Source organism: Rhinatrema bivittatum, chromosome 15 (genome assembly GCF_901001135.1).
Source record: "Rhinatrema bivittatum chromosome 15, aRhiBiv1.1, whole genome shotgun sequence".
Classification (NCBI taxonomy): domain Eukaryota; kingdom Metazoa; phylum Chordata; class Amphibia; order Gymnophiona; family Rhinatrematidae; genus Rhinatrema; species Rhinatrema bivittatum.
The window spans coordinates 33771624-33797768 of record NC_042629.1 but is presented as its reverse complement, the minus strand read 5'-3'; the positions used below and the strand labels follow the sequence as shown (position 1 = coordinate 33797768).

The 26145-nt window shown below is 41.3% G+C and overlaps 1 protein-coding gene across 1 annotated transcript in view; it reads right to left on the bottom strand.

Moving 5' to 3' along the window:
* Nucleotides 1-26145, bottom strand: part of BRWD1 (bromodomain and WD repeat domain containing 1) — a 282561-nt gene that overhangs the window by 23494 nt on the left and 232922 nt on the right. Inside the window, exons 37-38 of the mRNA XM_029577859.1 lie at nt 16815-16987; nt 2310-2554 (exon numbers count right to left, since the gene is read on the bottom strand). Of these exons, the coding sequence (XP_029433719.1) occupies nt 2310-2554; nt 16815-16987 (418 nt within the window). The remainder of the gene's footprint in view (nt 1-2309; nt 2555-16814; nt 16988-26145) is intronic.

The following is a 26145-nucleotide window of genomic DNA, read 5'->3' as shown; positions in this document are numbered from 1 at the left end:
GAATATACAGTGATGACTGACATATATTAAATATATGTGACAAATGAAAAATGAATACGAAACCACAAAAGTTTGAAACAGACCAAACTAATACATTTGAAAACAACATTTGCCATATATAATTGTAAATAATTGAAAGTCTGTTACAAAGTACAGATGAAAGCTATCCCTATAAAACACAATATGAAATGCATATAGCTATAGATTTCAAGTACTCAAACTAAATGTTAGAAAGGTGTTACAATGGTTTAATTGTTATTTAAGATTTGTTTTAACGCAAATGACCACCTAATCGCATCAAACTATAAATTGTTCGTCAAATTATGGAGTCTTCTGAGTCTCCCAACAAAGAAGAGTCTTCTCCGTTTCACCTTCAAGAGGCTTCTTCAGGGGATATATCAACAGATTTTTCAAAATGTATAGCTGATGCAACAATTGTTATTGTGAACGATCCAAATGGGAAAATACCCTTCTCAGATCAAAAACACGTGCAGTTTCAAAAAACAATTAGCAGGCTGTCTCTTACAGAATGTTTGGTGCATACGATTCAATGCTTTCATTTCTTTCAAGTCAAAACAATGTTTATTCCGCAGTGATTATGGTGGTTCCAGTCGGGTATTTAAAGAAGGGTTGTGCACTATCTTTGGAGGATACTTAGCAGTGTGATATGTATGTTTGAGATGGTAGTACGAATACCTTCCATGCTTTGTGATTTTGATGGGTTTAATTAATAATTGCAGAATAAACATTTTTCCTGACACTGACATCAGGCTCAATAGTCTATACTTTTCTGGATCACCCTGGAACCCTTTTTAAAAACCGGCGATATGTTGGCCACTTTCCAATCTTCAGGTACCATAGCTGATTTTTTATGACAGCTTATATATTAATAGTATGTCTGCCATTTCATTTTTAGTTCTTTCAGCAATCTGGGATGCATATCATCTGGTCCAGATTATTTGCTATTCTTTAGTTTATCAATTTACCCTTGTATATTTCTCCAGGTTCACTGAAATTTGTTTCAGCAACTCTGAATCACCTTTAAATATCATTTCTGGCATGGGTATCGGCCTTACACCTTCCTTAGTAAAGAGAGAAGCAAATAATTTATTTAATCTTTCTGCTATGGTCTTGTCTTCCCCTTAGTGCCCTTTTTACTCTTTGATCATCTAATGGTCCAACTACTCCACTCTCTCACAGAGAGGATGGAAAAAGTTAAAAATGCTTTTCCCTCAAACCAATTAATAACATATTATCAAAAAAAGAGAAGAGAACACTAGCCTCGGACCACAAATACATTTCTGGCACTGAATCTGGTGGTTATCTTTCCCTGCTAGATCAGCTTTTTTATTTCCCTGCTTTCCCCACACCATTTCAAGAATGGCATATGTCTCAAGCCCTGTTACTATGTTGGTTTCTCTATGGTTTCCCCCCTTAGTTTCATGTTGTTAATAATCAATATGTTTATCTCCCAACAGTGATGGAGTTCAGTTTTGGTACTGTGCTGTCACCCCCCCCCCCCCCATTTCCTATCCATCCCTTCCAAACTTGCAATGCAGATGTCAATTTCTTGTACCTTCCTCTCCCCGCCGACCTCCAGTGTTTTTCCTGCTAACTCCATGAACAATGAGGGATCTGGTCGATCATGCTGTTAAAAGGACAGCAGTGACTGAAATCAGGCTGTGATGGCACTCACCCCCTACCACCTCCGTTTCTGTGCAGGGCTATGGACCGACTCAGTCCTCATGCTCACAGCTGTATGTTTAGTGTGACTGGAAGCCTCATGTTCACATGATTGGTGGGGAGAGGATTAAACATTAGAGGTCTATTTGGTATACAATGGATGGGAGAATTGACATTTGAAGCAGAATTGGACATGGTCTGCAGGGACAGGAGATCTGCCACTCTAGCAGGCCTGTATGTAAATCCAGGCTGTCTCCCATCACTCCTCCTTTATGATACATTACTCCTCTCACCACTTATGCCAGTAGTCCCAACAATAGTTTGAATGCCAAAAGCCTGAAGCAACAAAGAAAGAATCCATAAGGATGTGCACAGCTCTGCATCGCCATGGCAATGCCTACTGAAGTCTGCATTTTAACTAGACCACAATTCCTCTCTCAAGATAAATACAAACTTATAATGGTCATGAGGTAGCATTCTCTTCCTGTCTCGATGGCACCTCATAAGATTTTAGGATGGTGAAGCAAAGAGTCACATCTCCAGAGAGGAAAAAAGGAGAGCGTGTAGAAGGAATTCATGAAGCAAGATAAGTTCAGAATTTTCTATTTCCTTATACCATTTCTTACCAGATGAAGTGGTTGAGCTATTTGCTGAAGACACAGTGCTAACTCTTGCTTTTTGCTTGGAGGATAGTTTACAGGCACGATCAGAGGATTCACTACGAGTGCTGTTTCCAGAGGTGCTAGCGCTACATTTACTATTTTGAACATATGCAGCTCTGCTTGAGGTAGGCTCTGCAAAACCAATTTCCAGCTCAGTTTCAACTTTTGCCTGAGATTTTAATAGTTTCTGCTTCATATTTCTGATCAAACTATGAGGAAAGAAAAGAAATGCATTAATACAATTTAAGAAAACAAGAAATTATAACACAAAAATGTCTAAAGATTACTAGAGAAGTTTCTTCACTCAAGTTTCCCAGTTTATTTTTTCCTGGTTTCTGAAAGGTTTGACTTTTTCACTGCCCTCTGCTTTTACTCCCACCAGGCAACTGGGCTATACTATCATGGAACCCAGCATAAAAAAGTCCTTTAAGGTCAAATGTTTAAATACTATCCTGTATCAGTTTTAATCTTTTACAATTTTATAAAACTAAGTAACTACTCAGGTTTTTAAGATGATACCACAACTAGCGCTGTCATTTTAACTTTTGACAATACAAATTAACAGTCCAGTATGTTACTCTTCAATTTTCTAATGGAACTTCCAGGTCATCTGTAAGTCTTATTATTCATTGGAGGCTAAAATCACTATAGTATGCTCCTCTCAAAGACAACTTATAGTATTTTGGCAGGAAACTGATTAAGTTGTCTTTGAGAGGAGCATACTATAGTGAACATATATATACCGTATGTGAATACGTTAACACCCCCCCCCGTGGTCTTAACTCTTTGATAGAGTGGGAAGCATTTTTTAGATTATAGTTTCAAGTCAGGGCTGTAGCAAGAAAAGTTTGAAGAGCACTGGAGCTCCAGGATAGGTGGTTAACGGAATAATGGTTTGTTTGCTCCAATGAGCTAGGGTTTGGATTCAGTAAATGATCGGGATTGGTGTTAGTGGAGTCACAGGGGCGGTATTTAAGGTGTGGTTAGCAGCAATGCATTACCGCGTCTGTAAAGCTGTGAGCGTTGTCAATGGAGAGTTGAAGGAGCAAGTGCCCTCAGGTAGGATCCTAGAAGGAGTTTTTTTTTTTTTATAAAAAGTAAGGATGTTTGTGGTGGTAGTGATGCAATAGGCTGTTAATAGGAGAGATTTATGTGGATAACGAATAATGGAGCCATAAAGTTTGAAGCATGAGGAGAGTTTTTGTAGCAGCCAGAAATAGTAAAGTCCTTGGTGGTTAATCAATTGTGAGTTACTGACACGTGCTTGTATTCCACTCCGGAATATATAGTTTTAGATAACCATTGCTGTTTTGCCATTTCAGCATTGGTCCTGGGCCAGAAACCATACACCAGGGCTCCTTCTGGAGACCTGCAATCATAGGCCCTGAATCTGGCCCATGTCTAGGTGTCATTCTTGAACAATTACTATGACTCCATCTCTCTGGTGGCTTTCAACAGTACCTCTTCAGCATTTCCAGCCCCAGATTACCTAGGAAGATGATGACCTAATTTGGGCTAGGACACACTGCCATTGAACCAATAGGCTAGCATAGAATCTGAATTTAAAGAGTTACTACTACACAGTTCTCTTAATAATAAAAAAAAAAAACCAACCCTCGTGTCTAATTAGTGAAGGTGATGTATACTCAAACTCAGTTCTGCATATCTCTATGTACAGCAGTTCCTGTTTGTGATTAGCTTGTGCAGAATTAGAATAGCCCCTTGAACTATTCAGAACATATCTAATTTATTTAAAAGGATTTATTACCTGTACCCTCCAATGTTCGGGGTGGGTTACAAAAATACAATCATAATCGATTAAAATAAGAAAAACACATTTAAAAACAATAAATAACATAGGATATGAATAAAAAAATTTAAAAAAGAGGGATGGGGGGGGGGGCACAGGCTTGAGGGATAAAATCTGACATTTTCAAATCTCCCCAGAGATATTTAGCAAAATTCTTTACCTTTAACAGTTTATCTTAAAAACACGAAGGCAGGCGATCTAAAAAAGCTTAAAGATTTTAGATACATCTCCACTTCAATAAAGAACTGAAAAAGACCGTGGCATCTATTCCTTGTTGTTTTCCTAACAGTTTATCTTAAGACAGCAGTTCACCAGTCACATAAGTGGGTCATGTGACCAAGCATGCTACTGAGTGGAATGAAATGAAGATTTCCAGAACTTTCTGGTAAAGACTAAGGCAAAGTCTTTACTGCGCATGCATGGGACTTCCTGTGCTTTGGTAGCCTCTCAGCAGTTTTAAGATTCCACAAAGCTAAGTTTACAGAATGAAGATAATTCCCCACAAGAGAAGGAGGGTTTGTGTGACTGGTGAACTACTGTCTGCAAAGAGCACCTATTACAGGTAAGCTACTTTCTCTGAAATCAAGCAGGCTCGCTACATCACACAAGTAGGACCCTCTAACCAAGGGATGTCTTTGAAAGTAAAATGGGAGAACATAACGGACACCAATGAAAGGCTACGCAGTGGTCGAAATGTAGGGTCCACTGTGACTACCACCTTAATCCAGCGAGCTATTTTAGCATGCAAAGCCAGCTTGCTCTGTTTTCCTCCATCATGAAGGACAAACAGGTGAGCTGTCCTTTGGAAAGGTTTAGAAACCTCCAGATACCTCATAATGTGTCTCTTGACATCTAAGGGACACAACAGGCAATATTCCTCCTCATCTCTTTCCTTATCCAGAGACTGCTAGGAAACAGACTGATTCAAGTGAAAATCTGAGACCACTTTAGGCAAGAAAGAAGGAACATTACACATCTGTATTGCTCCTGGAGTCACCCAAAGGAATGGCTCCCAGCAAGACAAGACCTGCAGCTCGGAAATCTGATGTGCAGAACATATCACCACCAGAAACACCAACTTCAAGGTCAGTATTGCAATGAAAGGCTATGCAATGGTCAAAATGTAGGGTCTGCCAAGAAATCCAACACCAGATTAAAATTCCTGAAGGGTACAGGTAACCGCAAGGGAGGAAAAAGATGTTTCACTCCCCTCAAGAAACTGGTCACATCAAGATGAGATAAGGATTCACCATTCACCTAGCCCCTGAAACAGGAAAGAGCCACTACCTGTACCTTCACGTAATTAAGGGCCAACCCTTTATTCAACCCATCCTGGAAAAATTCCAAAATGAGCAAGATCCTAATTGAATGAGGAAGCACTCCCCGATCTTCACACCAAGCCTCAAATACTTGCCAAACCCACACTCATAAGCTAAGGAAGTGGGAGACCTTTTGTGCTTGAAGCAAGGTGACAATCACCCATCTCAAGGGCCATAGCGTAAGACAAAACTGAGTCGGATCTTTGTGAAGGACAGGTCCCTGCTGCAACAGATTCCTGTCCGCCGAAAGACGGAGGGGGAAGTCTACCAGGATTCTTCACAGATCTGCATATCATGGTCTCCTGGGCCAATATAGTGCCACCAAAAGCACCATCCCCTGTGACCTTCGACCCTCCAAACTATTCTGCCCATCAAGGGCCATGGGGGAACATAAGAACAAAGATATTGCCATGCTGGGTCAGACCAAGGGTCCAACAAGCCCAGCATCCTGTTTCCAACAGAGGCCAGACCAGGCCACAAGAACCTGGCAAGTACCCAAACACGAAGAAGATCCCATGCCACTGAGGCAATTAACAGCAGTGGCTATTCCCTAAGTAAACTTGATTAATAGAAGTTATTGGACTCCTGCAAGAACTTATCCAAACCTTTTTTGAACCCAGCTACAGTAACTGCACTAACCACATCCTCTGGCAACAAATTCCAGAGCTTTATTGTGCTTTGAGTGAAAAAGAATTTTCTCCGATTAGTCTTAAATGTGCTACTTGCTAACTTCATGGAATGCCCCCTAGTCGTCCTATTATTCGAAAGTGTAAATAACCGATTCACATCTACTCGTTCAAGACCTCTCATGATCTTAAATACCTCTATCATATCCCCCCTCAGCCTGCTCTTCTCCAAGCTGAACAGCCCTAACCTCTTCAGCCTTTCCTCATAGGGGAGCTGTACCATCCCCTTTATCATTTTGGTTGCCCTTCTCTGTACCTTCTCCATCGCAACTATATCTTTTTTGAGATGCGGCGACCAGAATTGTACACAGAATTCAAGGTGCAGTCTCACCATGGAGCGATATAGAGACATTATGACATTTTCCGTTTTATTAACCATTCCCTTCCTAACACTGTTTGCTTTTTTGACTGCTGCAGCACACTGAGCCGACGATTTCAAAGTATTATCCACTATGATGCCTAGTTCTTTTTCCTGGGTGGTAGCTCCTAATATGGAACCTATCATCATGTAACTACAGCAAGGGTTATTTTTCCCTATATGCAACACCTTGCACTTGTCCACATTAAATTTCATCTGCCATTTGGATGCCCAATCTTCCAGTCTTGCGAGGTCCTCCTGTAATGTATCACAATCCGCTTGTGAGTTAACTACTCTGAATAATTTTGTATCATCTGCAAATTTGATATCACTCATCGTATTCCTTTCCAGAACATTGATATATATATATATATATATATATATTGAAAAGCACAGGTCCAAGTACAGATCCCTGAAGCACTCCACTGTTTACCCTTTTCCACTGAGAAAAGTGACCATTTAATCGTACTCTATGATTCCTGTCTTTTAACCAGTTTGTAATCCACAAAAGGACATCGCCTCCTATCCCATGTCTTTTTAGTTTTCGTAGAAGCCTTTCATGAGGGACTTTGTCAAATGCCTTCTGAAAATCCAAATACACTACATCTACTGGTTCACCTTTATCCACATGTTTATTAACTTCTTCAAACAAATGAAGATTTGTTAGGCAAGACTTCCTATGAGTAAATCCATATTGACTGTGTTCCATTAAACCATGTCTTTCTATATGCTCTACGATTTTGATCTTTAGAATAGTTTCCACTATTTTTCCTGGCACTGAAGTCAGACTCACTGGTCTATAGTTTTCCGGATCACCCCTGGAGCCCTTTTTAAATATTGGGGTTATATTAGCAACTCTCCAGTCTTCAGGTACAATAGATGATTTTTTTTTTTTTTTTTATAATTTATATCTTTATTGATTTTTCAAATTAATACAGAAACCAATAATAAGTTTACATTATGTAAATCGTCAAACTTAATATCTCTACAATTCTCTCTTGTTATTTTTTATCATCAATCAGCAATTGTTACCCATCAGCTAATACAAACAGAAGCTCGGTAATAAAGGGAGTACTCAAAAGAAACAAATTCTCTTTCCATATAACATCCATAGTTGTGCTCTGAATACTAATTTTTCTATTCACTGGGAAGTGGGGAAGAGGTGACTATTCTCCTTTGTTCGATAAAATTTTTTAACTGATCAGGTATGAAAAACACAAAAATATCTTGCTCTTTCTTTAACATACATTTACAGGGGAATCTCAGGGTGTAAGAATATCCCATAGAAATCGCTTCCTGACGATGAACCAAATCTTCATGGTTCACAATAGATGATTTTAATGATAGGTGACAAATTTTAACTAATAGATCAGAAATTTTGTTTTTGAGTTCCTTCAGTACCCTAGGATGCATACCCTCTGGTCCAGGTGATTTGCTACTCTTTAGTTTGACAATCTGGCCTACTATATCTTCCAGGTTCCCAGTGATTTGGTTCAGTTCTCTGACTCATCACCCTTGAAAACCATCTCCGGAACTGGTATCTCCCCAACATCCTCATTAGTAAACAAAGGAGCAAAGAATTCATTTAGTCTTTCTGCAATGGCCTTATCTTCCCTAAGAGCCCCTTTTACCCCTCCGTCATCTAATGGTCTAACCGACTCCCTCACAGGTTTCTTGCTTCGGATATATTAAAAAAAAAAATTTATTATGAGTTTTTGCCTCTACGGCCAACTTAAGTTCAAATTCTCTCTTCGTCTGTCTTAATGAATATTTTACACTTAAGTTGACAATGCTTATGCTTTATCCTATTTTCTTTAGATGGATCCTTTTTCCAATTTTTGAAGGATTTTTTTTGGCTAAAATAGCCTCTTTCACCTCACCTTTTAACCATGACTGTAATCGTTTTGCCTTCTTTCCACCTTTCTTAATGCATGGAATACATATGGACTGGACCTCTAGGTTTGTATTTTTAAACAATGTCCATGCCTGTTGAACACTTAACCTTTGCAGCTGCACCTTTCAGTTTTTTCTATTTTCCTCATTTTATCAAAGTTTCCCTTTTGAAAGTTTAGTGTTAAGAGCTGCAGATTTACTTATTGTCCCCCTGCCAGTTATTAGTTTAAATTTGATCATGTTATGATCACTGTTGCCAAGTGGCCCCACCAGTGTTACCTCTCACCAAATCCTGCGCTCCACTAAGAATTAAATCTAAAATAGCTCCCTCTATGGTTGGTTCCTGAACCAATTGCTCCATGAAGCAGTCATTTATTACATCCAGGAACTTTATGTCTCTAGCAAGTCCTGATGTTACATTTACCCAGTCAATATTAGGGTAAGTAAAATCTCCCATTATTGCACTGCCAAAATGGTTAGCTTCCCCAATCTCTCTTACCATTTCATCATCTATCTGACCATTTTTTCCAGGTGGACGGTAGTATACTCCTATCACTATACTCTTACCCAACACACATGGAATTTCTACCCATATAGATTCTACTGAGCATTTAGTCTCTTGTATGATTTTTATCCTGTTGGACTCTATACCCTCCCAGACATAAAGTGCCACACCCCTACTAAGTTAATCCCCCCCCTATCATTACGATATAATCTGTATCCTGATATAGCACTGTCCCATTGGTTATCCTCCTTCCACCAAGTCTCTGTGATGTCAATTATGTCACTCATCATTTGCTGCTTACACTCTAACTCTCCCATCTTACTTCTGGCATTGGCATACAGACTTTTCAAAGTGTGTTTTTTGTTTGTATTAACAAGCTGCTTTCAGTTGTTAGGGATAATTACATCCCTGTTTCAGAGATTTGACGATCTGCACATCCTATACCCATTCTAGAAACATCAATGAACATGTCAGTCCAGCTTTGTTACCAAATATTGAGAATAATTTCTATACTTTAACAGGTTCACCTCTTTATGGACATAACCAATGTGGTAAGTGTATATTTTGTGAGAACATGTTACAAAGCAAAGAATTTATAAATCCTTATGACCACCGGAAGTATGATGTACATTTCACTACATGCTTTTCTAATTATGTAGTTTATGTCATCAGATGCTCTTGTCCCTGTCTGTATGTTAAGAAAATTAAGAGCTTTTAAAACAAGGTTGTCCTAACATAAAAGCTGTTTGAAAAACAAAAAAAAAGATGGAAGCACCAATTACACTGCATTGCTTGTATTTCCAGCCTGAATTTTCAAGTTTAAAAAGTTTCACCATTGATCAGGTTGAACAGGACATTAGAGGTGGTGACCAAGATAGAAAATTACTTCAGCTTGAACAACTTTGGATTTATAGGTTGCACAGTACTTAACCACATGGTATCAATACTTTTATCGTATGGTCTTCTTTTTTGTGACTTTTGAATTTATCATTTTTTTTTCAGACCTTGCAATTGACAACCTCAGGGATATATGGGGAGTTTTCTTTGCTTTTTTTTTTAATTTAAAGAAGCCAGACATTGAGTGTTTGGGTTGACAGTGGTTAGTGCCCATGCTCAGGGGAAGAGAAACTTCTCAAACATGTTTTAAAAAAGGTTTGGGGGTTTTTTTTTTGGGGGGGGGGGGGGGGGGAACAAGAGATGAGCAATAAAGCATTTATCACTAATCATTAGCAAAATGAATAGAATGAGAATTCTCTCAACCTGCAAAAAAAGGGAATTCAGGTCAAGTTCATGAGCTGCTATATAAACACTGTGCACAGGTGTTGGCGTTTCGCATGTAAGTTTGTAAGAATGGCACAGTCCGCTGTAATGAAGAGCTGAATATTTAACAGTATGCACTCTTATGGGAATAAGGGATATTATGCATTTCAAGTTATATATTTACAAAAAATATATATTTTTTAATTTATATGCTCTCATTTCCTAGAAAACACCCTGAAGCAGCTAGAAGGCGAAACAGGCCATTGTTGGCAGTTTTGTTCTTTATATTCAGGAGCATGAAAATTTTCTTAGAACAATGAAGGTTAACAACTTCATCCCCTGTGTCTAATAATCAATAAATAAAAGATAATGCAGGTTTCTGTATTAGCCCTTTAATACTGAAACATTCCTAAAACAATCTCCCTAACTTTTGCTGATATCCCACATTCCTCTCAAAGTTGACTTGAAATGATAATGGTTTAGAATGATTGTAAAGAATATATGAAAATATTTGTGTTGAATTATTTTCTAATTATCAAACCATGTTTTTAGTTTTTCTGTAAATCATTTTATATGATTTATTAGAAAATTTATAAATAAAGAATTAAAAAATGAAATGAGAATTTTATTTTAAAACATAAAAGAAAAAAAAAAGATTAAAAAGTATGATTTTTTCAATAAAATAAGATGGTTAAGTATGGTTTTTCTGACCTGTGATAACACTACCCAATAGCATGCTTTTTTGTTTTCTTAATGAATATTGCATGCTGGGTTCCGAGGTCTTTTCCTCCATGCAAATAGTATTCAGCAACAATAGATTATTAATTGTTATAAGCATTGGTGAAGTCCATTTAGAGACTGCACAGACAAGCGCATCTACTTTCAGAAAACACAGACACTCTTTTACCACTGGATTCAGGGGTACAGGTCTCCCAAGGTCTTTGAAATTTGCCTCTGGGGCGCCCCACTCAAGCTCAATCAATTCTTGGATGGTCTCCATATCAGGGAAAAAAAAACAAGAGGTTTTACGCGAAGAAACCAAAATGGATTTTTCTTTGGCTCAGTCATGGGATCTGCCCTGGGTACTGCCAGCACCTTCAACATCTGGAAAGTCAGGGCCAGCAGCCCTTCTCAATGAAAGAACTGTAACATAGTCCAATATGGTTCCAGTCCTGGAGGAATTTCCCTATCTTCCAGAGAGTCACGATCTGCCTCAGCATCAGTGACAGCCCGATTCCTGTTGGGAATACCTGCAGCTAATTGAGGTGTACTTCGGCACTTAAACATAGTACCGGGAGATGCCATCACCTGAGGATCTGACCTGACAGGATTGGACAGGGCTGAGGATTGCACCTGAAGAAAAGATTGAAGTCCTTGAAAAAAATTCTACCCAAGAAAAGGCAGAAGGATCCATGCCAAAACCAAAGGTCGCTTGTGCGGTGTCCACTGAGCTGCCAACCCCAGCTGAGGAGCCAGTCCAGAAAGTTCCAAGGATAGGCATTCCTCCTGACATATCCTTAACCAGGCCATCATCAGCCTGGGAAGAACCTGTTTAGTAAAATCAGAGGAAGACAATTTTCCCTGAGCCTCTAAGCAGCACTGGCACAAGTCAGAGGGCATTCCAGGCTAAGATGCCTGAATATGACAGGCAGCACACAAAGGGAAAGTCACTTAGGTTTCTTCTTAATCATTGGCCCCATTAGTCCATCAGTACGCTTAACAGGCGACTGAAGATGTGCATCCAGCCAAGTTTACGCTGGAAACATTTAGGAGCACAAAATCTATGCACCCCAAGTCTGTGCGCCACAAAACCAAGCGCACTGTCACTGCACCAAACCTGGGCGCAAAACAGATATGTGCCAGAATGTGCACACATGTAGCGGGCCCAAAAGAAACTGGGCGCACAACTCTGAAGCACTGCTGGATGCACTTGCGTGCACTGATGGTCCTTGTAGAGGGCAGCCGAATGTGCAGAAAAAAAGCTTGTGAAAACGCTGCCACGGCCTACCACACGGTGCACAGAAAGAAGCCTAATAGAGGGGCCTAGACCACCCGGGCCACTCAACCCACCAGACTGCCCAGCTCCTTTAACATCCACAAGAGCAGGAACGAACGCTGGAACGGCGCGCTGAGCATGGAAAATGGAGGAAACCCTACCACAACCCCTCTACTCTGTCTTTTTTCTCTTTTTTTTTCCCCAAAACTTACCTGAGCTCACCTTTTCCGGCTGAGTATAGAGACAGTCTCCAGCTGTGGGGGAGAGAGGGCACATACCATCACCGCCATGCTCGGCTTCCTGCACCTGCTGCCTTTCAGATTCTTAATTCAGTTAAGTACATGCCTGCTGAGTCGGAGACCAGACTGCTGGGCCCCCCTGCCAGGACCGGACCATCTCCCTGCCCCAGCCGGACGTGAGTGGGAGGAGCCGCGAGCAATAAAATCACCACGGCAGCGGCGCACCACCGCCACCGGCGCGCCGCCAAAGCCGTGCGCACCCCTTAGGTGCACACGGCTTTGTCCGGCTTAGTCCGGACTTAGACGGACTGGGAGGAGAAGCCATAAAGTCTCGGACTCTGCAACTGAGAACATAGGATAACAGGTACCAATTTTAAGCCTTCTGTCTACTGGTTTTAATTATTTCTTTAAAGATTCCGAGCATGCCAGCCAAAAGAAAGGGGAAGGTAAGGGTTTTTCCCTCAGAACCCTTGCCTCCCCTTTTACAACTAGAGATAGATCGCTTTATGACACAGCTACAAAAGGAGGATACCAATGATTCCTTTGGAGGCCTCTTGGAAGGAGAACGAGCGGCCTCTTAGGAAGAGGCTTCCCTCAGCCCTGACTACCGTCCGTCTCCATTCCAACGTGGAACAGACGGAGGAGCTGCAACTTTATCCACCGAAGAGGTGGAAATAAAGATAGCATCTGAGGGAGCAAGCCCCGTTCTGATACCGGGACTGAGAGGAGCTGGGGAGATATCTCCTGCAATAGGAGAGGCCTCAACTTCTGTTGACGGCCCACAACAAAGACCCCTCCAACCCGGAACTCCCGTGGATATACAGTCATCAACAACTAGGCCGGATACGGTCACATTGGGAGCTATTTGGGACTTGGTAAGTGGCTTGAATGCCACTGTGAATAGGCTAGAAGGAAAAATTGATAACGTCTCCTCTAATTTACAACAACAGGTTTCCAGTATGCAAAGTCAAGTAATTGGACTTACTACTAGAGTTGAAGAAGTAGAGAGGAATATTAACACTGTACAAACTGTGAGTAATATGATGATTAGAGATCATTTAGTTTGTTCTAAATGTTTAGAATTTCTTGAAAATAATGTTAGACACTTAAATGTAAGGATTATAAATTTTCCTAAAATTATAGGTGAAACTGTATTTGTTTCCTTAAAGAGATTTCTGATTGAGTTACTTGGTTTTCCTGATAATGATATTCCCTCTGTGAATTCATGTTTCTTTGTAAAAAAAAAAAAAAAAATCTTCGGATCCGGTAGTAATTGTTCCAGAGAACCTTACGGGTTTTCTGGAAGACTCAACCCTTCAGGTTCTTGATAGAAATACTTTAATAGTATCATTCATAACTACAGGTGATATTACAAAATTAATGAAGAGTTACTTTCAAAAGTTTCCGGTTTCATATATGGGACAAAATGTTAAAATCTTCCCGGATCTTGCACCAACTACTCGTAGTAAACGCCGAGAATTCTTGGCTTTAAAACCCAGAGTAATAGCTCTGGGTTTTTCTTTTCTTTTGAAATATCCGTGTCGATGTATAATTAAGAGGGGGAACGAGTTTTTTAGTTTTACCTTGGCTGAACAATTGAGTCAATTCATAGTGGCTAGAGAACCAATTACCTCTTCCCCAGTAACATCCTAAAGTGTCAGGCATAATATAAAATAACTGTGAAGGTGTACCTTATTTTAGTATAATCATTTTTACTTTTTATTTTCTCCATATATTCTTCCTAATGGTTCTCAGATGTAGTATTTCATACTCCTATGGAAAAATTTCAATTTATAATGATGGTATCTCAACAAAGGTTTATTTTTGTGACAGAGTTGTATATTCTTTGTTTTCATTCTTGTTTGTTGAAATGAGGAAATTATATTTCAAGTGATATATTTGAATGTATATTACAATGTTAATATGTGAAAATTAATAAAAATATTGGAGAAAAAAAAAAGTACATGCCTGCTGAAAAACCAGCTACTGTTCCCAGGCACTCATCTGAGGGACCATGGAAATCACCTCAGGAATTCTCAACTGGGGGAGGGACCATTAGGGACAGCAAGGCAACTCAAATCTCCAATTAATTCTCCTCTAAAATTTTGAAGCAATGCCCAGTAGCCAAATGCACGTCCGCCATCTGCTGGAGATGGAGAATACTGGCAGGTTGATGTCACTGCAGGAGTACATATACTGTGACGTCAGTTTGCTCAGTCTCCATCTGCTGGTTGAGGTGCATAACCCACTGGTCCTGAATCCGTCTGTCTAGATGCTAGGAAAATGCAGTAAGTTTATACACAGTAGACTATTTATTTATTTAAACAATTTATAGCCTAATATACCAATCTCAGTGGGTTACAACTTACAAAGTCAATTTAACAATCAAGTTTATCAAAATATAAGGACCAATAATGGAATAAATAAAATTAAATTGCTTTTTGAAGTGTCAAAAGATGGAATATAAATACAAACAAATCATCCTATAGCTGTCTGAATGTGATGCTTCCTACGTTCTTTCTTACTGAGAATATATTGTGTGGAGTTTCCCCACATGCTTTCATGCACATCCTGGAAAAGGGTGGATGGGTACTACCACCAATTTTTGGGGGGGCATCAAGGTACTTCAGGAGGCTAAAAAGAGGCATCCTGAGTTCTCTCCTTCCATCTTTAAATCAACAGATGGCTTTAGCCATTTTTCCAGCAAAACCTTGGAAGGAAATGTTCTCAGATGGAGAATTCATCTCCTCCTATTGTGGAGTGGACTCTAGATAGGAGTTTGAGAACATTTCTCTTCTTTGTTCTAAGTGGCTTACAACATTCACATACAAAATACGCATAAAACCAGAAAAACCTTTGGAGTACCAGGATTACTCAGACTTAAGACTCCCCTAAATTCTGAGTAACATTGAGAACACCAATCTGGAAACCAGTGGGTCCAGTCTTGGGGTGATCTTCCTACGACTGAGATAAGGGAAGAAACTGGTTCAGCTTCTTGGGCATGCATCACTGATCTGGAACCACAAAGTGCATGGTTTTGAAAATGGCATGGTGAAGCGAGTCATTGTTGGTGCTGAACACATCGGCTCGCAGACTATTCGATGCTCAAACCTCAGCACTAATGGAGCATTGAGCAAATATCAGTGATTCTCTCCAACTCCGCATTGAATGATGCAGATGACTATGGGGTAGGCTTTGTAGGAGTCTGTACATCTGAGGGCCCTTTTAAAGGAATGCCTAAGATTTCAGGAAAGCTTTGGTGAGAATCATGTGCAATGTCTTCAGCAAGGTCAAACTAACCCCCAGAAGTACCCATTTCAGAATATGCAGATCTTGTATTACATCCAGGATATAGAAGCAGTGTGTCAAGTTGCTGCACTAACATACAAAGCCTTTGCTTAAGGGCTCGGCACGCTGCAAGTATTTAGAGCCCATGTTCAGTCTTGGGTGAGGAGATCAAGGCTCGTCTCAGAACGAACCTTGAAGCAAGGAACTAAAGAGGCCAAATATTTTTTTTGGCAAGACTGGACTGCCAGCACAGCTGTGGTCAGCTTCATAGACCTGTGTTGAGCTTTCAAAGCCTGTTTCTTGGAGCTGGGCTCAAGCTCACTGGCAAAGAAGGCAAAGTCAGTCCCTTCCAAAACCAAACCACTCTGCTGAAACCCTGACGTAGATTTCAGAACTATCAGTCTCAGCATCCGTCCCAAAGTAGATATGCACTTTTTATCATGGTCAGAGACGGGCATTTTTCTGCACACTTTGGAAAGGATCTGAAGCTGCTAGCCTGCTTTTTTGATATGGTGAGAAAAAATTAAAGTCGAAAGGATGAAAAATCTTTCAGAAAAAAAGATGCCTGCAAGCCAACAAATTATCAGAGGCCTGCCTAACAGCTAACATCCTGTTTCCCTTTGGGAAAAAAAAATCATATACCTCTGCCCCCTCAAAAAAAGAGGGGGAAGGTTTGGATTTTGCAGAAACAAACTAAAATCTTAAAAGGGTTGAAAATATCCTTACAAGGGAACTAAAGCAAAATAAAGTTTCTGGCTAAGGTATGGAGATTAGTACAAACTTTGAAGCAGTAGCTGGGAAGCCTACAGGAACACATCCGACTGGGCCAATAGAAAAACAGAAAAACGCAAGCAGCTGCGAGGCCACTGCAGCAAGGGAAGTCCCACGCATGCGCAACAAAAACTAAGTTTACGAAAAAGCCCTGAAAATTTAATTCTGCTCCGTACCACGCACAGGTCACAAAATCCTACTGTGCAACATGGAGAACCTGCTCATTTTCTGCAAAGTATTATACACAAACACATTTCAGTACAGAATGTACTAAAGAGAAGAAAGTTTGGTAATTGGTGGAACAGAAATTTCTGTAAATAAATACATGTCTTGTTAGAGTTTACCTGGGTAGCTTCCTGTTAGGTTGCTGGGCACCTTTTCGATTTTGCCACCTCTTGCTATATCGCTGGTTCCTTTTCAGTCTCTCTTTGCATTTCTGAGCACTTTTAAAGTCAGAAATAATGATCCTAATTTTTTCTTCAAGTAATGCAGACAATCTCAGAGTCATACTGTATATCTGCACAAAAATCAAGATTTGAAGACATTCAGCCATAAGGTATCCCAAGCACAATAAAGAAATCATCACTACAACAGGGCCAATGGTGGAGTCCAATAGATAAAAATATTCCATTGGCTTAGTCAAGTAACAATAAGGAATGATTAGAAATGGAAACGTTGCTTGCCCAAGTGATCCTAGCAATATCACATGCAGGCATATAACTATTAAGGAATCTCAGACGAGAAAACCAAGTTCTGATGGCAACAAGACAAGGGATAACTGTTTACTACCCACAATGAGTATTTTCTGTGGAAAGAATAATTAGCCAAACAAGTGGATGATGTCATCCAATTATGCCAACATGCAACATTTTCTCAAAAGCTCTGGAAAAGTCTTCAGTCTTATATAATAGGTTTACTAAGAGGAAGGGTTATATGTGGCTGATTACCCTGCTGTTCATGTTAAGGAAACTTAGCTTTCTCAATAGGCAAGCAGGATGAATCAGCCATACAAGTGAGACTCCTTAGCTAAAAGTTGCTGCCAACAAAATAGGGGAAAACTGAGGAGGAACAAGCTGCCAGCATACAATTAATATATTTTTGTGGTTAAGTCTAGTTTCTGATATTATATATATATTAACCCCTCCCTCCACTCTCATTCCTTTTAGACACCTCCCGCAATCTCTTTACACACCACATCCAACTTTGAGACCCTCCCCCCCACTAATCCCCCCTTTAACACCCACCGTCCCCCTTGTTTAAATGTTTATCCTGGCTACATGTACCGTCTCGCCTGTTTAACCGTTTATTCTGGTTACTTGTGCCCCCTCAAGGCTTTCCGCCACTAGTTTAAAGTTCGCTCCCTAATTTCTCGTTACCCTGTAACCTTAGTTCCAACCACAGTTATTGTTAAATGTAAACTAGTACGACCTCTAGTCATACTATTCCAATTGCTGCCATGTGAACCGATGTGATGTACGCCAACGAATGTCGGTATATAAAAGCAAATAAATAAATAAATATGTGGGGAGGCTTTAGCATTACTTCGCTGGATAAATAGGGATATGAGTAATTTGACATCTGCACTTTGCTTTAACAAAAGATTTTACAACAGTGGTGCAAAGTGTGGTTTTATCAACGTTACATTACTGTAACAATCTATAATGGATTGTCAAAAAACACAGCTAAAGTGTTGCAGATGATACAAAACTTGGCTGCTAGGTTGACTGAGGGCCTCACAATGAAGAGACATCTTATACCAATTTTGTTCAAATTACATTGGCTGCCCATTATTCAGAGAGCTAAATTTAAATGCATTATGCTGGTATTTAAAGCTTGATTGCAAACTGGCTCAAGTTATTTGAAGGATTTATTAACACCGTATAAGCCACAGAGAGTGTTGCGAACAAGTGAGCAAAATCTTTTGGTTGACCCTTCCAATAGTGTCGCCTAATGAGTATTCTGAAAAGGGCATTTTTGGTGTTAGGGCCTTTGCTATGGAATAATCTTCCCGAGGCTTGAAAATAAATAAATAAATAAATAAATAAATACACACACACACACACACTTATCTTTCGGAAGGGCATAAAAAAATGGCTCTTTCAAGTAGTTCCTAAGATTTGATATGATTTACACTGCTGCAAATGTAGTTTTTTACTGTTTTTAAATGAGTTGTTTTATCTTATGTATGTATTCTTATTAACTGTTTTTGTTGTACTCCGCATTGGACAAGTTTCCTGAGAGATAATGGAATAAATACCCTTTAACATAAATACATATTTCGGCTAGGTGGCGGGCACTGAACATCCGGCTATGTTGAGCAGCCACGACTTAGCCACATAACTATTCATCAGTCTAAGCATAATAGGCAGGTATATTGGAGATGGGCAATGTATGGCCTGGAGCAAGGCTACTTATTTGGATACGTTAGATCCACTCGATAGCAGATCTAAAGTAAGCTGAATATTCCTGGTACATTCAGCTGAATATCCCTTCTAAGTTAGTCAGTCTAACTTAGCTAGCCGGATATCTTTGAATATTAGGCCCACAATCTTTTTAACTTTATTCATTCAAAAATCATTCTTAAAAGAATCAAATAATAAAAATAGGCCTTGGGAGGATGGAGTTGTATTCTACCACTCAGAGACCCTTCAGCATAGCCTGACCAAATCAACTATTGAACTGGGAGTCAAGTGTTCAAACAGAAATTGCATGTAAATTATGGACTGAACTCCAAGTTGCAATCTTGCATATCTCTTCAGTCTTAGATGGACCACCAACATTGTCCATGACTAATATTAAAAGCTTGAATATAGCCTTCAAGTCAGACTTGCCTGGGCATACCAGAAAGATCTGCAATCTACTGTGGAGTGACTTCATTTGAATCCCCCTCCGGGGATAAGACAGGGGTCCCACTAGACTAGGCCCAAGAAGCAGAGAACCAGAAAACACTAAGGGTAGGAACGAGCTATGGGAAGAATTCAAGACAATGGATATCCTTGCCACTACATGAGCCTCAGCCACTGAGGGGGAGGGCAACGGCAGCAGGGAAGCTGCAACCCTACTCCCTGCTTTCTCTTCCGAGGCTGCCACCATCTTGCTGTGGGGTGATATCTCCTGTTCACCAATGATGCACCAATATGAATTATACTAGCCATGTACAGGCTAAATTCTGACAGGCCCAGACCCTGCTACAGCAAGATAAGGAATTTACCCAGGTGAACTTTAAACTGCATTGCATCAGTGGAAAATGTAGAGGCCTTGTCCTAATGCAGAGAAGAATGCCTTATCAGATGTGTCTGTCAGTTCCTGTGCAAATAAAGAAACCAGACAGAAGAGACAATATGACTCAAGATCCTAAGCAAGTGTCAGGGACACTAAAGCAGAGACCCCCACCCCACCTTTGTTAAAAAAAAAAAAAAAGGGGGGGGGGGCAGCTTGAGACAATGCTGACACTCCTTCACACAGCTTGGCATGCCAATGTGGAAGTTTCCACCCAAAGAAATGGGAGGGGGGAAAAAGAACCTACAATGTGGCAGGACCCCTCCCGAAGTAATAGGGAGGGGGAAGAAAAAGACCTGCAATGCAGCAAGAGACCCTCCACCTACCTCAAGGTTATGCATGAGCTTATGCATTTTTATCAGCTGGGAAGTATAAGACAGGGGGAAGAAGAAGAAAAAAGGAAAGAAAGAAAAGAACTCCCTGGGGAGAGTAGCCCTGAGAGAAAGAAAGTAACGGGCCTCCTGGCAGAGCGATCCTGAAACCAAAAGGGAGCAGGGAGGCAAGTTATGGACCCCCGGAGGAAGAGGCGGCACAAATCCTCAACACAAACCCGGGGAGAAAACCCTGAGAGCGAGAACCTGTGCTGAGGTATCCCTGGAAGTGAAAGGAGGGTCCAAGGCCGATTAGATCTCCCTGCTATCCCAAAGGGTGAGAACCTGCCCAGACAGCCAGCAAGCACCAGAGCCAGAAGTCAGCCTCATTCCAGCACAGTCTGCCTGCTCGGCCCTCAGCAAGCCTCCTCCCTGCCCACGCTCTCCAGCCGGAACCTGCTTCAGAGGTGAACAGAGGAATTGCCTGAAAGTTGAAATCAGGGGTAAGTTAGCCACAAGTATTAGTATCTTAAGCAGGCTAAGGTTTATGGCATGTTTTACCACCACCCATGATACAGAACTTTCTTTAGGGAAAATTGGTGCTTAGTAGCCAGGATGTTAAAGATAGGAATTGTTGTTTTCTAAATGCTATGTCCTGCCAAGTCTGATAAATAAAGGTCTATTTTCGAGGAGCAATCACATTGTCTTTTCCCTGACTTAGGATCGCAAGTAAGGTGGTAGGGCAGCTGGCAGCATCTTGTAGCAGACAGATCCCTGCACTCCCCAAACCTTCCTACAGTGTGAGGACTACCATCCTGCTTGTCCTTGGAGAATAGCATCTAAATGCAAGAAAGCTTTGAGATACTCATGCTATGGCAGGAAAAATCTGAACAGATTGACCATAGAATAAAGACGACAAATCCCTAAAATATTTCCTCAAACATTACTCAAGTCTTGCAAGGATACAATGGAAATTAAAGTAGAATGCTCAATTACTTCAAGTGAAGAGTCTTGAAGAAAATTTGTTAGATTAGAAAAAGCAGATGAAAACTGAGCATTAAATGTTTGGTTAACAGCACCTGAAGAAGCAGATATGAGAAAATACATTTAGTTATAGTTGGCAAATGGTCAGATTAAAACTATTTTTTTTTTGAAGAGGTGTTAAAGTCATATCTGAAGTTTTCCCAAAACCTTGAGAAAATTTAAGAAACAAATTTAAATGTTTTGAATAAGTTTCAAGCTGCTCAATCCTTCTAGATAGCACATTACGATCTCTAACAGAAGGCTTGGAAGGCTTGAATATCTTTAATGTCCGTTTTCATCACAGAGACTTTATCCTTAATAGTGGTAATTTAACCAAACATTTCATCCATCTGCTCCAACTTACTGGATAAAGTATCTATTTTAGAAAAACAAGCATTTAAAAATTTCCCAAAGCCTACTATCAGCTCCCAAAGGGAGTCCAGAGTCACAATCTCTGGGCATATAGGAGTCACAAAGGACTCACTGCATGTTGAAACAAGATCTTCCCGGGGTAATTCTGTAGAGAGCGTGCCCCCAACTTCTCCAATCTCAGCCAGGATTAATGAATTCACAGGGAGAATGAGGGACCATCCAGGTTCTCTCCCTGATGCTCTTCATACAGCAAAGCCAATCCTTGCTGCTTCAACGCTGGTATTGCACTAGCCCCCTCCGATGTGATTGAACCAGCGACATTGCTGCTGGGCTGTGAGCTGAATCAAACCGCTGTGCCAAAGGCAATGTTGGTCTAAAGGGCTCAAATCGCTTCCTCTGCAGATGCCCGCTGTGTTCCTTCACTACAGAAGTCCCCCAGGATCCTCAGCTCCTTGTTCAGTCCAAAGATGTATAAGTTTGTCATCAGCTGCTGGCTGGTAGGGTAAAGGGTTTCAGGAGGATAGATCCCCACATGTCTCTTGTGTTTAGAAGGCATAATCACAAGATTCCAACAAAGAAACTGCAAGAGAGCTCAGCATCTGAGCACAGCCTCTAACATGCCACCAACCTGACTTCCTGATCCTAAGGAATTATTTTTTTTTGTATTTAAAGCTTTTATTGACAAACTTGCAAACATAGTGATGCATCATACAAACATAATAAACAAAACTATTGCCAACTGTTTGTTTTTTTTTGAAGTATCAAGTCCCATCCCCCTCCCCACCCACCAAACATGCGATTACAATGCACAAGGTAGCAAGTACGACATACATGACAACGTCGAGTGTCCACAAAAGGCATGAAAATCTTGAAAACGAGAAGCAGTAGCTAAAATAAAAGCACTACTAGACATATGAAGTATTGGGATACAGAAAAAATAGCTTTAGTAGAAAACTATGTAGTATCCTGTCACCATGCAAGAAGTGTAATCTGTCTAGACATAGTAACACAGTGAATGATAGCACAAAAAGACCAAAATGGCCCATCCCGTCTGCCCGATTGAGATTCATTCTGTTGTGGTAGATGTACATATAAAATTCCCAAATGCAACCCAACACCAACTCCCACCTTGGGTCTTCCACTCAATCTCTCAACCCTTCTCTTATCTGTCCCAAACATGACCAAAGTACATCACAATCATCACCTCTGCATGCTTCTTGAAGCTCTGATAAAGGTGTACTGCTGCTGTTAAAGGCTGAAACTGTCACTCTGTGCAGGTTATCTCTATGCAGCGTGCCACTGCTGTTTAGGGTTGTAATTGCCACTCTGTGCATGTTACCCCCATGCTTTCTTGAAGCCCCAGTGCAATTGTACCACTACTATCACTGCTGTTTTGAGTTGTAACTGCCACTCTGTGCAGGTTCTCAATGAACTTCATTTCCTTAATCTTAGTGAAATAGATCCTCTGTGCTTATTCCACACTTTTTTAATTTCGGCAACTGTTTTTGTCTCTATCACCTCCTCACAAAGGTATTCTAGGCATTTACTGAGAAATTACTACTTACCTGATTATTTTCTCTCTCTAATGAAGACAAGTTAATCCACAACCTGTGAGTTATGCATCTCCACCAGCAGATGGAGACTGAGCAAAATTGACGTCACGCTATATATACCCCTGCTCTTACATCAGCCCACCAGTATTCTCTAAAAAGCCAACTGTGGATAAAGTAACAATACTTGATTATAACCTTTAACAGTCAACCACTCAGCAACAGGAAACACTGAGCTCAGCCAAAGTGTGCATCATCACTAACCTAGGGATTGAAACTGACCATTTATCCCCGGAACATAGCCATCAGGATGATAGAACCACAAACCGGCAGCCAAGGGTAGGAAGCTGGATTAACCAGTCTTCATTAGATAAAAGGAAATTATCGGGTAAGTAGTAATTTCTCATTTCTCAGCATTCAGATGGGTACATCCCACTGGTTGTGGATTAACCTAAGTTACTTCCGAAAAGAGTGGGACGCTGCCCGCGGTCTGACTAATACCACATGTGCAAAGGCTGCTTCCTCTCGGGCCTGCACATCCAGATGGTAATAACTGGAAAAAGGGTGTAAAGAGGCCCACGTCTCCGCTTGGCAAATTTCGATGGGAGACAATCAAAACTCCGCCCATGACACTGCCTGAGCCCTAGTGGAATGAGCCCTAACCTGCTTAGGTAACAAGCTAATCAGCATCCAATATGCAGCCATAACTTTCTTAATCCAGCGGGCTATTGCAGCCCACGCGCCACCTCACCCTGTTTACTCCCACGTGGACCACGAACAGCCAAATACCTCAAGAGATGTTGCTTGACATCCAAGGTCTGCAACAGACTATATTCTTCCACATCTCTTTCCCTATCCAGCATCTGCAGGGAAATTGATTCAAGTGAAAATATGAAACTACATTGCTAAAGAGACAAAACAGTTTGCTTCTGGACCACCCCCAGAGTCACTCATAGGAATGGTTCCTGGCAAGAAAGCCTGCAGTTAAGAAACTCTAAGCAAAGAACGAATTGCCACCAGGAAAACCGTCTTCAAGGTAAGTAACCTCAGGAAGAGGGTAAGCAGTGGCTGAAAGATGGAACCAGCCAGAAAATCCAGAACCAGATTAAGGCTCCACAAGGGCACGGACAACTGCAAGGGAGGACGAAGATGCTTCACTCCCTTCAAGAACCAGGCCACATCCGAATGGACCGACAAGGGTCCACCATTCAGCTGGCCACGGAGACAGGCAATAGCTGCCACCTGTACCTTCAACGAATTAAGGGCCAAGCCTTTAATCAACCCATCCTGCAAAAAGTCCAAACCGAAACACAGGCTAAGGAGGTTGAGAACTTCCAGGCTCGAAGCAAGGTGGAAATCACAGCAGTGGAATATCCACACTTCAGCAATTAAGCCCTTTCAAGGGCCATACTGTAAGACAAAATTGAGTCAGATCCTCATGAAGAACAGGCCCTTGTCGCTACAGATCTTTTTGGAGTGGAAGCTGGAGAGGAGAGTCGGACAAGAGTTTCACAGATCTGCATACCATGGCCTTCTGAGCCAGTCAGGAGCCACCAGAAGCACCTTCTCCGTATGCCTCTCGATTCTCCGAACCAACCTGCCCACGAGGGGATGGCAAACAGAAGCTTGCTCTTTGGCCACTCCTGCTCTAGGAGCATGGATGACCAGAGACTTTGGATCTCACCTGCAACTGAAGAAACTAGGAACCTTCGTATCGTGCAACTTCACTACCAAGTCTAGATATGGTAGGCCCCAGCAGCCCACTACGAGCTGGAATACTTCATCCGACAATTCCCATTCTCCTGGATCCAGCCTCTGTCCACTGAGAAAATTGGCAGTCACATTTTCTTTTCCCATAATGTGGGAGGTAGAGATCTCTTGAAGATGTACCTCCGCCTGTACCATGAACTGGTCTATTTCCCGCGACACAGATTGACTCTTGCTGCCTCCCTGGCAATTGATGTAAGCCACTGTCGTTGCATTGTCTGACATCATTCTGAACGCTTGACTCTGCAAGCGGTCGGCAACCAGCAGGCATGCCCTTCCAGACAATTGATGCTCCAGAGCGGCAACTCTGCACTCCAGTGCCCCTGCACCATCAATTTCTGACAGAGAGCCATCCCCCAACCCTGGAGACTTGCATCTGGTGTGAGCACCAGCCAGTCTGGAGCTTGCAAGGAAACTCCCTTCATTAGATGATCTGCCTGCAAAAATCATCTCAGCTGGATGCTGATCTCCACTGGTAACTGAAGACATCTCAAGTAGTTCTGAGACTGTGGACTCCACTGGGCAAACAATGTGCGCTGAAGAGGACACATATGCTCACAGAACCGCTATCAAACCAAGCACCTGCAGTTAAGACCATACCGTCGGGCTAACTGCTTCTATCAATAATTGCACCTGAACCATCAGCTTCTGAATGTGGATCTCAGGTAGAAAAACCCTTCCTTGCTTCATGTTGAAAAGAACAGAGATACTCCAGTGTCTGGGACGGCTGTAAATTGCTCTTGACCAAGTTCACCACCAAACCTAGCTCCTGCAGCAAGGAGACCACCTTGTGCGAGGCTTTAAGACTCTCTTCTAAGCTTTTGGTCCAAATTAGCCAGTTGTCTAGGCATGGGTGGACCGAAATGCCATCCTCTCTCAACGTTGCTGCTACCACCACCATGATCTTGGAAAAGTTCTGGGTGCAGTGGCCAAACTGAAGGGAAGCACTCGAAACTGATATCATCCCAAATCAGCAAACCGCAGAAACAGTTGATGCTACAGATGAATAGGAATATGTAGATACAGCTGATAAATCCAGAGGACATAAGAAACCACCTCAACTGTACTACTATGATCACAGAGTGTACGGTTTCCATGTTGAACAGAGTCACTCGCAAATGACAACTGACTCCCTTAGAGTCCAGGATGGGCCGAAAAGAACCCTCCCTCTTGGGCATAACAAAATAAATGGAACAACATCCCATATTTTCTTGTGATATGGGCACTGGAATCATGGCTCACAAGCTCAGGAGCCTCAACAACGTAATCTCCACTACCTCTTTTGCGGGGAGCTGCAGGGAGACTATGAAGACATCCCGAAGAACATTGAGAAATTCCAGAGCACAGCCATCCCCTTATCACCTCCAGAACCC